Source organism: Pogonomyrmex barbatus, unplaced genomic scaffold (genome assembly GCF_055798465.1).
Source record: "Pogonomyrmex barbatus isolate J1 unplaced genomic scaffold, ASM5579846v1 scaffold17, whole genome shotgun sequence".
Taxonomy (NCBI): Eukaryota; Metazoa; Arthropoda; class Insecta; order Hymenoptera; family Formicidae; genus Pogonomyrmex; species Pogonomyrmex barbatus.
Window position 1 is genome coordinate 5,793,268 of NW_028297113.1, and position 13,987 is coordinate 5,807,254.

General features: G+C 44.8%; 1 protein-coding gene and 1 long non-coding RNA gene across 10 annotated transcripts in view; one reads left to right on the top strand and one right to left on the bottom strand.

The window, feature by feature from the left end:
* Nucleotides 1-13,235, bottom strand: part of RhoGAP19D (Rho GTPase activating protein at 19D) — a 30,953-nt gene extending 17,718 nt beyond the window's left edge. For 5 of the 7 annotated variants that reach the window (XM_089074722.1, XM_089074723.1, XM_089074727.1 and 2 more), the window contains exons 1-2: nt 13,097-13,231; nt 9,249-9,310 (exon numbers count right to left, since the gene is read on the bottom strand). In XM_089074722.1, the coding sequence (XP_088930848.1) occupies nt 9,249-9,299 (51 nt within the window). In that variant the 5' untranslated portion in view covers nt 9,300-9,310; nt 13,097-13,231. Of the gene's footprint in view, nt 1-3,604; nt 3,948-9,248; nt 9,311-13,096 lie in introns of those variants that run through there. The other 2 variants (XM_089074725.1, XM_089074724.1) reach the window with 2 other exon arrangements.
* Nucleotides 1-13,987, top strand: part of LOC148937093 (uncharacterized) — a 67,798-nt gene that overhangs the window by 44,292 nt on the left and 9,519 nt on the right. For 2 of the 3 annotated variants that reach the window (XR_016138769.1, XR_016138768.1), the window contains one exon: nt 13,692-13,842. The exons of the other annotated variant lie outside the window; for it this stretch is intronic. This is a non-coding gene — a long non-coding RNA (uncharacterized LOC148937093). The remainder of the gene's footprint in view (nt 1-13,691; nt 13,843-13,987) is intronic. 3 annotated transcript variants of the gene reach the window in all.

Here is a 13,987-nt window from a genome sequence, read left to right on the forward strand (position 1 = left end):
TTCTCTCTGCCTCTCTGTCTCTCTCTCAATTTATACCGTCTAGGTAGGTCGACTAATACTTGGAAAATCGGTGCAGCTCGAAAACGCGGCAGACAGACTCGTGGATATCCGCCAAGAATTATTCCAAGCCGACTTCGAAGTGGAGGCGGCGGAGAGCTGGAGAGACGCGCTCTCTCTCTCTCTCTCTCTCTCTCTCTCTCTCTCTCTCTCTCTCTCCCTTCCTCTCTTCTCCTTTCCTCTCTCTCGCGCGCGAAACGGGTTGAATAAAATTTGGCGAGCCGCCAAAAAATAAAAAATCGCGGCTCGAGTTCGCTGTAATGCGCACCTAGGATCGAGACGGGCGGAATACGCTTCGCTCGAAGTGAAAATCACGGAAGCGAGAGACAGAGAGAAGAAAAGTTCAATGAATTTAAAGCTAAAAGTTCCAAAAAGCTCGAAAAGATTCGGAGATTATAAGAATATTGTCTCTCTCGGAGGAAGAAGAAGGAACGCTTGGAATTTCATATTTCTTTTTATTCCCGAAGCAGAAAGATAGAATATCTTTCTCTGTATCCTCTCTCTGTATAGGAAGACCAAGAACAAGACTAAATCGACGTTAAGACAATTGACCGGTGTGCCTCGCACTTTTCCGCGCTATCTATAATCCGCCGGATGCATCTCGCGCGAATGCGGAGCTGCGTGTGTCAACGGGGCACCCATTCGAAACTTCCAGATTCGATAGCGATCTTTTTTACCCGGCCGTCTCGTTCGATAGTCACGAATAACGGACGCGCACGGTGGGACACGGCGCGTCGCGGAGTAATAAAAGGAATCGATAATATCGGGATTTTGTGTTTCGCGTTCGAGCGAGGTGACGTCGTGCGTAGTCACCTCCTTCCCCCCCCTTCCCCCTATTATCATTGTTTCGCGCGTCGCGCGCGTTTTCCGATGTTTCGCGGAGCGAGAGCGAAGTCGGTCGGTCGGTCGGTCGTTCGGTCGGATGTTCCCCGTGCATAGAAAACAGATCGCGCGGACGTGAGCAGATCGAGCGTCGACGTGACGATGTAGGTCAGAAGAGAATAGGCGTTGTCAACGGCAAGTGGGTCACCAAACCGTGCAGAGCGGCACGGTCAATAATTACATGGACACGTTTGTCGCGACGTCTTCGGGCACGCGTGCCCCTCCCCGCGTCCCTCCTCTGCTCCTGCGTCACGGTGTCATAAATCGTGACGCTTCGAAATATATCGAAAACGCGTCTTACTCCCGGACGGGAAGTCGACGACACGAACGGACAGGCCGGGAAGAGAGAGGTATTTACGTATGCACGTTGAAATCCACTTGCGAGAAGAGGGAACGCTTACGCCGCGCAAGGTCGCGCCGGAGAGCGCATTAACGAACTCATTTTCTCACCCTCGATTCAACGGCGTTGTGCTTGAAAGCCCTCGGCTCGTGTTACCGTATGACGTTTACGTGGTATCCGTTCGACGTGACATTTCGTCGAACGTACGGCTAGGACATTACCGGTGTTACCGGATGTCACCGTATCCGTTGGCGAACCTACCAATTTGGAGACGATTTCCCCTTGACGTATTATGTACGTGTGAGGTGTGTGTGTGTGTGTGTGTGTGTGTGTGTGTGTGTGTGTGTGTGTGTGTGTGTGTGTGTGTGTGTGTGAAAGAGAGAAAGAGATAACAATTTTATTTTCTCCGAATTTTAACTTTTCTAATTAAACTTTAAATCAAATCGCTATTTCACTTTAAATTAACCGAAGAAATGGCGTTTTTTTTTTTTTTTTTTTTTTTTATTTCGACTTTCGCTTGTCAAAAGTTTCTTGTCGTCGTTAATCATTCAGAGTTATGGCTCGCTCGAAAACTTTCTTTGAAAAAGTCCAAGTCGACTAAAAAAGGTCTTCCTTCGAAAGTCTCTTTCGCGCAGAGTGGAGAGATTCTTCCGGCGAGCTCTTTCTAAATCCCGCGGAAACGCGTCACGCCTAAAGTCTCGGATCAGACGTTAACCGATTCATGCAAACCGGTTCACGCCAACGCCTCGCTTCGATCTTCGATTCGAGCCCTGTTATCCTTTTCGCTGACCGCGACGCTCGCCGGCGTTTCCGCCTTCGGCGGAGAGCGCGACGCAGAGTGCGCAGTTCCGACGTCGATAACGTCAAGTTCCGGCCGAGCGTTACGGCCGTTTGTTTGTTTACCGAGTTTCAGAGAAATATCGAGAATCGACGTGGTCATCGTGCGAGCCGTCCCATTTTTTCCCATGCTCGACCTGAAAATGTCCGCGCGAAAGATATTATAAAGGCGATAATAAACGCTCGCTCACGTTTTTTTAATAAAAGAGAGAGAGAGAGACTCCGCGATCACGCGGAATCGTTTTCTCTTGTTTTCCAGAATGAATTGGTCAATTTTCACACTCGATTCCAATTACGCGAACAATACCGCGATGGAATGAGTATTCTCCATTCGCCTCACGCCGCGCGACAACTATTGTCACTTCACGCCGATCATCGCGTACTATTCGCGAGCGTTTTCCTTATATCGGTGTTAATACAATTCAGTCCCGCGTCCCCTTCTCCTCGCATCTCGAGCGGCTTATGTAATTTCGATTTGCCGAAGGCTCTTATATAAGAAGCGACTGCGATCGACGACCGATAGTCGGTTTCCAACTTTTCCAATAGCAATTCAATATAATATTGCAAATTCTGCTGGAATCTTGACATTTTTACGACGATTTTATATTCCCGACAAAATGCATCCAATCCATTTGCCATACGCCACAGAATCGCTCGCTCTCGATTCATCGTATCTTACATGGTCGTCGATCTTGAAATGGAGAGGGGAAAAAAAAAAAAAAAATAAAGAGATCTCGCGGACACACCGAATGCGCCGCTGGCCGTTTCCTTTTCGTCGTCGTTGGACGTGCCATGAATCGAGGCGAGCACGAGCCTTAAACGCGTCGCCGTTTAAAAAGCGGAATGCTTCCCTCGGCGAGACGTGACCTCGTCGTGACGCGTCGCCGAAAGAAAATGAAAAGGAGAACCATCGCGAGGGAGACGGCGGCGGTAGTCAAGGCTCACCCCGCGAGTGAATGAAATGCGAGGAGCGAAAGAAGGGCGGGAAAGGATCTCACGCGCTGGAACTCGCGCCTCCTCGCGAGAATATTCATTTTGTCGCCGAGCGTGAAATCGGCTAATCTAAGAGAACAAGAATATCTTATCCGATTAAAAAAAAAAAGTTACACTCGAAAAATGACAGACTTGTGAATTTTACTTGGAGTATAAATATCCCAGAATAGAGACTCGGTTTGAACGTCGCTTTAAAAGTCTTTCTTTAAGAATGGAGGATGTCTTTAAAAGAGGACACTTCGCAAGCCGCGAAATGTTTAATACCCTCACTCGTGCCCTACATTTCTAATTTTAATTTTCGGGAACGAGCCATCTTGCTGAAAAATTGAATGAGAGGAATTGACGCGCGTTTTCACCCGGCGACATTCACGCTCTCATTGTCAAAAGCGCCCGTCCCCGGGCGTCCCTGGTTTCTCCGAAGGAGAAGGTTCCGATGGCCCGTCGTCCTGCAAATCGGGCAGATCTCGGCGCACCGTACAATGTCGATCGACTTACCCGGTGAATCAATCGAGCGTGAAACTCATCACAAGATGAGACGACGGATGAGTTCTTTCTTTGCGGTTCAATTTTCCGCGGCGTGCACTAACGTGCAAATCCGTCGTCCTCGTGTGGTCGCGATATCGCCGAGGCGTCTTCGAGTTAAGGCGAGCGATCGTCACGTGACGTATTTATCGGGAGGTGGATTCCAAGATGGAAAAATCGCAGCCGACGTGCTCGTCATCGTCGTTGTTCGCGGCCATAACCGGCGCGATGATGGTCACGGCGATACTGCCGCGACCAATTGCCCGTCGACGGCGGTCCCCGGCCATGGGGAATTCGCGAACACGATGCGCATTACTCCCTCCTGACGATGTCGCGTCATCGTTATCGTCACCTCCTACAAAACAACGATAGCCGTCGCCGATAGACGCACAGTCGTGGCACGCGCAAGCCATCCACTACCGGTGACCTCTCGCCTCTCTCGTCACGTCTTCTCTCTCTCTCTCTCTCTCTCTCTCTGCTCTCTGATTGATTCCTTTTCTTCTTCTTCCCTCGCGGATATCCGCACGGAGAGAACGCTTTTGCAAATCTAAAAATTTGCTCAGATACACTTTTAATCTTGCATTTCATAATATCTCTAAATTTGAGATCTTTTTTGAAAAAACAAAAAAAAAAGTAAAATAAAATAAAATAAGAGATGTCAGGACCAGGACATAGGAGTTAGGCACAGTAAGAGTGCGAATAAATTTTCCAATGACTTTAATCAAAAGTTATTTCTAAACGTTTCGACATCTTCAGTAGAGAAAAAAAAAATAAAGGTTAAAAATTTAAAGGTATGCTATGATATAAGATTAAAGATGTACAGATCTGAAAATAATTTAGTTGAATCAAAATGATTATGCGGGTTAACCCTCAGTTCCTATCCCCGAGGATTTATTACTCCAGATAAAATTCTCAAGTCTGCTATTCTCGAATGTAACCTTTTTCTTACAAGCAAATATTTATTATAAACTATCTTTTCATATTTTTCTATGCACAGGCGAGTTCTTTGATGCCTGGCATTTGATGGAAAAGAATGTGAAAAATATAAAAATATAAAAAAAGTATAAAAACAGTTGATTTTATGATACACCTCAGTGTGGGAAGTCCGTGACAACTTGAAAGGTGTGGGAAACCTGGAGTTAAACGTGATAATAACATTGCAAAAACTTTTAATTTTCTAGCCATCAGTTTGAACGTCGTACATAATAGTTTTGAAGGCTCGACGAAATTAATTTTAGATCTGTATCTGGCCAAATTTTTAGACTTGCCAATAAAGCTGTTCTTCCGATTCTCTTAGACGGTGTCCGTCTATTTATTTTCTTTTCCCTAATATGCCAATGGCATATGTTCTCAGGCGGTCGTCCATTCGATCGTGCCCAACCGCTTTGGTTTGGCTTCGGTGATCGAACGAGAATCGATGTATACCCGACGCGACGTGGCCATTGGCCTCTGATAACGCTTCACGACATCTCGGACGATGTCCCATCGGCGACGGCATGGGATTTAAAAATACCAATAATGGATCTCCACCTCTCGTCCAGAGATATCGAGAAAAAAAAAAAAAAAAAAAAACATCTGTATAAAGTAAAGTTCGATATAAAATTCGCGCAACTCTGAGTGTAAAATAAAATTTGTTGAAAAAAATTGGTTGAGGCTTTATCGAAATGATACGTCTAAAAGCGTCTGCGTGCGTCATAACGATAAGTTTAATAGAGGTTGCTAAATCGAGTTCGCGAGAGACGAAGATACTCGCAGTCGAAAACGCGAAAGTTCATCATACGCGAAAGTTAAACCGGTTGATCGATTCTCCGGTCTCGCGGTTGACGCGAGACCCTTTTAGGTTTTGTCCGATGAGAGAAATGCGATATCCGTCGAAGTAATGAAATTCGAGGGAAAATGTTTTTACGCGATTTCGTGAGCCAATGAAGACGCTAGTCGATCGATATTCATTTTCAAGCGTGAAAGAAAGTTAAAGGTCTCGAAGAAGTGTACAATTCAACGTATCTCGAGAAGATAAAACTTTCCGTCTTCAACTCGTTCTCACGCAAAATCACACTCTGAGCAAAAGTTTTCCAGAGCTGTGTAATACGCAATCTTCAAGTTTCTCTCTCTCTCTCTCTCTCTCTCTCTCTCTTTTTTTTTTACTTGATACACGCGGTTAAAATACGATTTCGAAATCAATTTCTCGATTGAGAATGAGATGCGGTCAAAGACTGACGCAAAATTACAGGATGTACCTTCTTAATTTTCTTGTTTTGTCGACCGTTACGCTATGCCTTTTGCTCCGCAAACGAGAACGACTCGTCAGGTTCGCGAGATCGAATTGATAACTGACTCGAACGCATCGCGATCGTATCGGAATGTGAAGGGAGCGCATCCTTTCGTTAACCCTTTTGCTGTGAACGTCGTATACATAATTCATGAAAAAGTAATCTCAAAAATGTTATAATTCTTTCACACGATATTTTTTTCCAATTTTAATAGTAAAATAGTAAAAAAAAAAAAAAAATAAAACGTTTCTATTAATTCTGATGCGTTGAAATTTTCAACGAATATATTTACCTTTTTTCCATATGTATAAAATATATTTTATTTTTACATATCTTTCATGAAAAAATTGGACATATTCTTTTATATAGAAAAAAATTAGTTTTAAATCAAGAAAAATATTCTCATAATAGAAAAAATATTATAATCTTCTTAAAAATTTTAGTTTTGATTTAATTGAACTTGTATTGTATTACTTTTGCTCAATTTAAGATTAAAAATCTTCTATATGAAAATTATGATATTCTTACTCACATATGAGAATATCTATATTAGATCAATATTAAATTTTTTTAATCTAAGATTATAATATTCTTGCTTGAGAATATTTTTCTTGATTTAAGATTTCTTTTCTGTGTAAAAATGTATGTGGTTCTAAAGATCTCGATATTTGTATTTTTATCTTGTTTTCAAGAGCGCTGCGGCGAAAGGGTTAAAAGCGAATTGCGGAACGACAGCCTTCAACGTTTCTCACTCCGTTTCGATGGGAAGGGCCAGAAAGTGGCCGATGCGGCGCTTTCGCGAACGCGCGCGATTACGACAGGCAGTGCAATATTTTGCACGCGAGCACACGCAGTCGATCGGCACGAGTCGCTGCCCGTTCTTTTTAACCGCAATGCGTTGTATTTCCCATATTCGGAATAAAGCGGAATGAAACGAACGCGATTCGTGTCCACGGATTGAAACTTCTATCGAAAAAGAAGAAGGGAGAAGAACGCGGGAAGTCATGCATATTTTAGATTTGAATTAGAGATACGAGAATGAAGTGAGAACGACTGATTAATTAGCATTACATCTGACATTTACATCTTGAGTGTGAAGAATGTTTTTTTTTTTTCCTCACTAGAGATCGTGACTTCCGAGCGAGGGCACGCTTGTGAATTGCCACGTGAACGCACTTGTTCCGATGATGGACGATGTGGCACTCGAGACGACGTTGCGATTAATTTGGTTGTACACGAAAAAAAAAAAAAAAAAAAAAAAAAACGGTTTTGCTGAAATATCTAAAAATTTGATCAGACAGATTTGGAAAATAAACTTGTTGAGCTATCAAAATTATTACGTAGGACGTATGTATAATGATAAAAATATCGTAGCAAGCATTTTAAATATAAATCTATAATTATGTTGATGGGTCAATAAAAATTATTTTCAGATTTGTATCTTGCCAAATGTTTAGATAATTCAGCACACACTTTTTCAGCACTATTCTTCCTGTGTAAAGAACGCGGCTAAGATTGTCGCATGAAAAAACATACATTTCGAGTTAAAAATAAACAAATTAAACAAGAGCTCGTGTTATGCTCAGCAATATAAAACGACCAGAAAACGAGCAAAAAGGTATTATGTTTCAAAAAAATAGATGCTGAATTTTTTAGAAGATATTTTAATGGCGAATTTATTTGGCGAATGTTGCAATCCACGAGACCTTATATCTCTTTTTTCAGCGCTCGCATTGTTTCTCTTCGGATCGCACGGTCGAGATTGCCCTTTACGACGGGATTGCAGTCTTCTTTTTCTTGAAAAGGAGCCTGTGCCTCCCTTCCCCCCCCCTCCTTTTTTCAATGAGACCACGATGTTCCACCCGACGTGTCGGCCGGATTTGCGTCATAAGCAGATTCAGGCGCACACGGTGGACTAATCGGAGAAATAATCGATGAGCAACAAGCATTGTGGCGAGAGAGCGTGCGTAATGGTACGTTGTGCGTGATTATGCCACGGGTCAACGCGGGACAAACTTAAGTAAACGCTTTGAAAAAGATTATCTGGAAGATGTACAGGCGGAACAATGCCGATGCCGCCGATGTTTCTCTCGCCCGGTGGCTATCACAAAATGAAAAACACACATATGTGAGATAAAACGCGCCGGCTATCGCCGGCTATCGACGGTTACGGTGTCGCGAAAAAGTTTCAGGTTTCACGAAGAGGCCTCTTTACAAAGAGCAAACGTCTCTTCTGCCGAGTGGTAGTCGTAAATATTGTTTGCGCCACGCCAAAGTGACTCCCTCGCGCGCCTTTGCAAAACTATTTTTTTTTCTCACGCCGCGATAAACAAACCCGCGAGCGCGGGTGTTCGGGAAAATTTTCAGTATAACAGTACGCTATGATTTTATAGCCGGGTAGGCTTTATTTGCTCTCCGGTATAACACACTCGGTGAACTATTTTTAAGCTGCTTATTTACGCAAACTGCCACCGCGCGCGCGCACATTTACCGTTCTGAAAGCATATATATATACACACACACACACACACACACACACTCTCTCTCTCTCTCTCTCTCTCTCTCTCTCTCTCTCTCTCTCGCTCACGGGATTCTTTTGCTTCGGGATCAAAAATCTTGGAGAATTCGCGGCACGATTCACGCATCGCGATTTATTTTCTCGAACGAAGCGCGTTTAGTGGTCGTCAAATTGCGCGGCTCATCGATTTTCCGAAATCCGTTTCATCCGCAGTCGCAGATTAGTCTCTCCGGACGTCCCGATGACAGTCGTGCTGTCGGCGAATCGCCAGAAATCATGATCTAGCAATTTGCCTCTCTCTCTCTCTCTCTCTCTCTCTCTCTCTCTCTCTCTCTCTCTCTCTCTCTCTCTCTGTCTCTGTCTCTCTCGTACGCGGTTCGTCATCGTCAACTCGCGCTCGAGAATTTTGGGAAATCGAGCCTACGCCGAAGGTTGCTTCTCGCCGGAGAGGAAGAAAATGAGAATCGCTGTCCGCGAGATGAGTGGCGCGGCGGCAGTGCGGTCAATGTCAGAGCGTGGAATGCATTCCGACAGCGATCTAAAAATTCACCCTCCCGCAGGAGAGAGACGATCAAAACCACGAACGGCCACGTGGTCAAATCGACGACCACGAGATATATAACGTCGACCCACCGTTCGTCTCTCTCTCTCTCTCTCTCTCTCTCTCTCTCTCTCTCTCCCCTCTCCTTCTCGTTTTCTCTCTTTCTTGATTCCGCAGGCTTTTCTAAAATTACCGAATTCCGCGTTGTCGGAGGACCGAGAGAGCGCGGTGGCACGCTAATCGGCGACTCAATCTATTTGGCGATTAACGTGGCGAAATGTCACTTACCCCGTGTGGCTGCCTGACGAAGCCCCGGTGGTTATTTCGGTCGTCAGCCATTGCACCTTGTCCTGAAACCGGTCAATACAACGAGATTAAAAAAAAAAAAACAAATCGCAAGAATAAGCTCGATAGAGAAATAAAATCAATTTCCAATTATTACAAAAATGTCAAATTGTTACGTCGCTTGATATAATCGTTTCACTTTTCTCGAAGAAGATCGATCAATTTTATTAAATTCCTCGAGCGGATTAAATGAGATATGGCAGAAAAGTTTTCTCGGGCTTTTCCGGGCAATTTTTGAATTCGAGGTTCTCCGTTAACGATTCTCTCCATTAAATCGCGACCGGTCGACTACTCTGACCTCGCACGATCAGGATTCGTCGCTAGAGCGGCTCTTGAATGACATCTTGGCATCCACAGAATTAACGTCATTAAGCGAATTGACGTGGTTTTCACGCGAGAAACGAAAGGTATCGCGCGCGGGCGCGTACGTACGCACGCACGCACGCACGCACGCACGCACGCACGCACGCACGCACGCACGCACGCACGCACGCACGCACGCACGCACGCACATACACACATATGCATATCGCACGGACGCATGCACGCACGCACGCACGCACGCATGCACGCACGTTTTCGTCGCAGGTAAGCCGCCTATATTGGGGTCGATCGATGACGTGTCATAGTACAAAATGTTAAGGGCGAGACGGAGTGTCGTGAGATTGGCTAGCGTGAAATTTTTCTTCGGTTTCCTACGCATGACGCACGCAAGTATAAAGAGGTAAGGCCCGGTGTGCGTATCTCTGTGCGTGTCGAGAACGATGCACGGCAATTGAACGCGGCAGCGTGTAGACTCGACCGGTAATTATTCCGAAATGTGGTTGATTCTCCTTGCAACGGGTGTTTGCCTTTTCTTTTTTATCTCTCTCTCTCTCTCTCTCTCCCCCCCTTCCTTCTCCATTTTTTCTTTTCACGGTAGCGTGAAAACCGCGATCGAGCTGCGTCGCGTGCAGACGCCGCTTCGTGTCGAAGGTACGAAGTCGTCATCGTCGGTCTGCCGCAGCTGCAGCGCACGTCCGATTGGTGGAAGGAGATCGCGAAACTCGCTCGCAAAAAGCGATCCGTCATTATACGAGCGCTCGGAGAACGGCCTCGTTTGCTCTCCGTGCGATTTTCCACGCGACGCCACGGATCACCGTTGAGAAACGGAGCGAATGCGGATAGATAAACGCGGATCGTCGCGCCGAGGCGAGCGTGTCATCGCGAGCTTATCATAAATTTTGAAGGAAAAAAATACACACACATGCCGCACCCACCGTGCGATAATTTCGATCGATGCGAATGCGCTTCACGACGATCCAACGTACGACAGAACGTTCGTTTCCGTCCGTCGAGCCGACGAGCAAAAATAATCTCGAAAATGAATACGCGTTTTCCGATATTAGTGAAAAATGTAGAATCTATAATATAATAATAAATATAATAATAAAGTAGAAAAATAGGTAGAAACAGAGTCGGTGAAATTGATTCGGAAGAAATATCGTAACCTACAAGATTATAAATGTACCTCGAAGTCCTTTATTGCAATTTTATTGATGTCTTTTAATCTCTCTCCGGAATCGTATAATTTTTTTTATGTAAATCAATTTTATGTTCCCGCACGTAAAAATATTGAAATACTGTTCTATGCACGCGAGAAAAATTTCGTACAACTCGAATAGTTTACGAGACACGTTGTGTTTTATGTCGAAATAAAATACGAAGTATCTCGTAAAACATTGATTTTTCTAGCAGCCCGCATCGATATTTTTATACGCAGATAGCTTTGAAAAAAATCGAGTTACTTTAAAAGAATCATGCGTTTAAAAACGTAAATAGAAAAATTCTGAAATTTCAACTTGATATTTGAACTTTAAATCTGTCTCTTTTGTTCTATTTATTCTTTTTTTTTTTTTATTTCTAAACTGTTTTTGTTTATTCAGTTTGATCGTGAAAAGCAATGGCTGTCGAAAATTGTTTCAAAATTCGACGAAATACTCCGCGCGTAATAACAGCAGGCAAAGTTACTATAGATATTTTTATTAAATTCTCAACCACAACTGCATAATATTACATCACAGGCACATGTAAAACGCAGCGTTATGTGATATCGATAACAGCGAGAAGGCGCGAATGCAGAAAACGTCGGCGTCTCCGGTTCGCGCTGCTCGCTACGAAGCTCGCTCGCTCGCTCGCTCGCTCGCTCAATGACGCGACGTTGTTTTGCGAAATTGAGCTCGTAATCAACAACGATAATAGTCGCAGCCACGCACGTGCCTTCGATGCACATTCTACGTGCGTGTATACATGCACACGTGTGCACGCCGCGCCGATCTTGGCCGACTCGTTTATTATTACGGGGCGACATCCATCATCGTACAGACCGCTTCCGATAAACTGTTCTCGTCTGTTCTCGCGCAAACGATCGCCTTCCCGAAAATCGAATCGAGCTAAATGCGTTTCACGCCGCTCTCGAAAACCTCCTGTTCTCGAAAACTTCGACCAGGAAGAGAAGAATACTAACGCGCGCGCGCGCGCGCGAGCACTGACACACTATGCATATATACGTAATACACGTGTATATACATAGTCAACGTATTTGCCGTATTTTACAAGGGATCTTGGAGAAAAGCTTACAAATAAATTCTTTTGGATAAAATTCTTTATATTCTTCGCATTATTATTCGCATATGAAAATAAAAGTGTATAAAGCTATTTACATTTATCAAGCAAAACATTATATAAAGAAATATATATATTTTTTTAACTTTTACTCATGCTTAAAAATTCATTCATATTTCGTTTCACGTTTTGAAACGTCTTTCAGTTTATGATTTACAAATAAAAATGAAAAATTTGGTTTAAACGTGAGCTATAAATAAGTTAAAATGTGGGTTAAATTGATTCTCATAGCATTTATGTACGTCGAAAAAGTCACGTGGGCACTTACGGATTGAGGAAAATATTCGGATGAGATTTTGAAATATAACGGTATGTGACAGAGATTTTGTTTTCCAGGAATATCTAGTTACTCTTTCTTTTGCTCTTACGAGTGTTAACACGCGCCACAGCGACTCCCGGAAAAAAAATACGATGCGGGAGTTTTTCAAGTTGCGTTCTGTGCAATTCGAGAAGCTGTTGGAAATTCTGGACTGGAATCTTCCTTCGCTTCGGTGCTCACGTTGTTGACATGCGAGGAGGAATGTGGATTGGGGTCTCTGGATCGCAGCGGCGATCGCAACAAGGACGACCGCGTCGATCTCCAGGAGGTCAATTGTGTATCTTGAAACGAGATGAAAATTACAAACACGGAGAAATTTGCTAGATTCAGGCATATATCGGTCCGTTTTTTTTTTGTAGCTGAACTAGCATACGCTTGTACTTTAAAATGAAATAGATGTTTATTTGAAGCGCGACAGAAGCGAGATAGAAAGTTTTAGTTTGCAGGAATAGAAAAAACAAACCTATGGAGCCGCGGGCATTCCGGTGAATTTTCTCGCTTTCGTAATTTTCATTTCGTTTTGAGATACAAGACTCGACCTCCCTCCCTCCCCCCTCCCCAGAAAGATCTCGTGGGTTGTTCGTACCGTATGGCGGAACGCGGGCAAAACGCGCGAACGGGGTAAACCGCGTCGCGCGTGGCACCAAGAGGATCACCCGTGAGAAACCGCCGCGCGGACGAGACGAGGCGTTACGAGAAAGGGGTCGGAGGAGGGGGGGGAGGGAGGGCAAGACCGCGCGAGTGAGCCGAGGAAAATCGTATACGAGGGGGGAGGGCCCCCCCTTTTCCTTGTGTGTGTGTAACGTACCTCGCGTAGAGTATATCACACGTTGTTCGCAGTTGTTCGCAACGCCTCCGCTGGCCCACGAAGACGCAAGGTGCCCCTTCTCATCCGACGACGACTTTGCGTCGAGAGACCGACGTGGTTCCGCGCGATCGGATCGCCGAACGATCAGCGACGACGACGACGACGACGACGCGTCGGCGACGAGCCGCCGTTCCGGGATGCATTGTAGCGCGCTCTTCCTGCCTTTCTTGCGTTCTACTTCTCTTTCCTTCTCTCTATCTTTTTCCTTCTCTCTCTCTCTCTCTCTCTCACACTCTTCCGTCGAGTACTCCGACCGCGGGAAGGGGCGACCAGGGAGGAGGGAGTCCTCAATTCTATGACACTAGGGAGACGCACATGACGCAGCTATCGCGGCTCCCGCGTATCCCCGAGGGATGGGCGCGTTGTCCCGGAAACTACGCCACGTAAGGCGCACGATTAATATCGTCACTGCAATCCGTTAACGACGAACAACGACGCCGCGGTAGTAACATGGCCAGACTGGACTCGCACCGAACTCCGAATGCACCGTGACCGTTCCCCCCAAGCGTGACTATCCGTCCTCGCTTCCCACCAGATGGAGACGCTTCGGGCCCCGCATCACTTCCTCCTTTATTCCATCGAGCGACACTCGACCCGCCACCTGTCGGCGCTGGACGGAAGTGAAGAGACGCGCGGCGCGTCATCGTCGAGAAACATTCTTTTAACTTCAAGTAATTGCGCTTCAAGTAATTACTACTTTATTAAAACTTTTGCTGTCTAATTAAAAATGTTGTGTTTCATCTTATAATTGTTCTATCGCTCGAAGTAATCTAATCTTAAAAAAAAATTACGACATTTTATTTGAAATAAATAATACTTCTTGAAATTAAT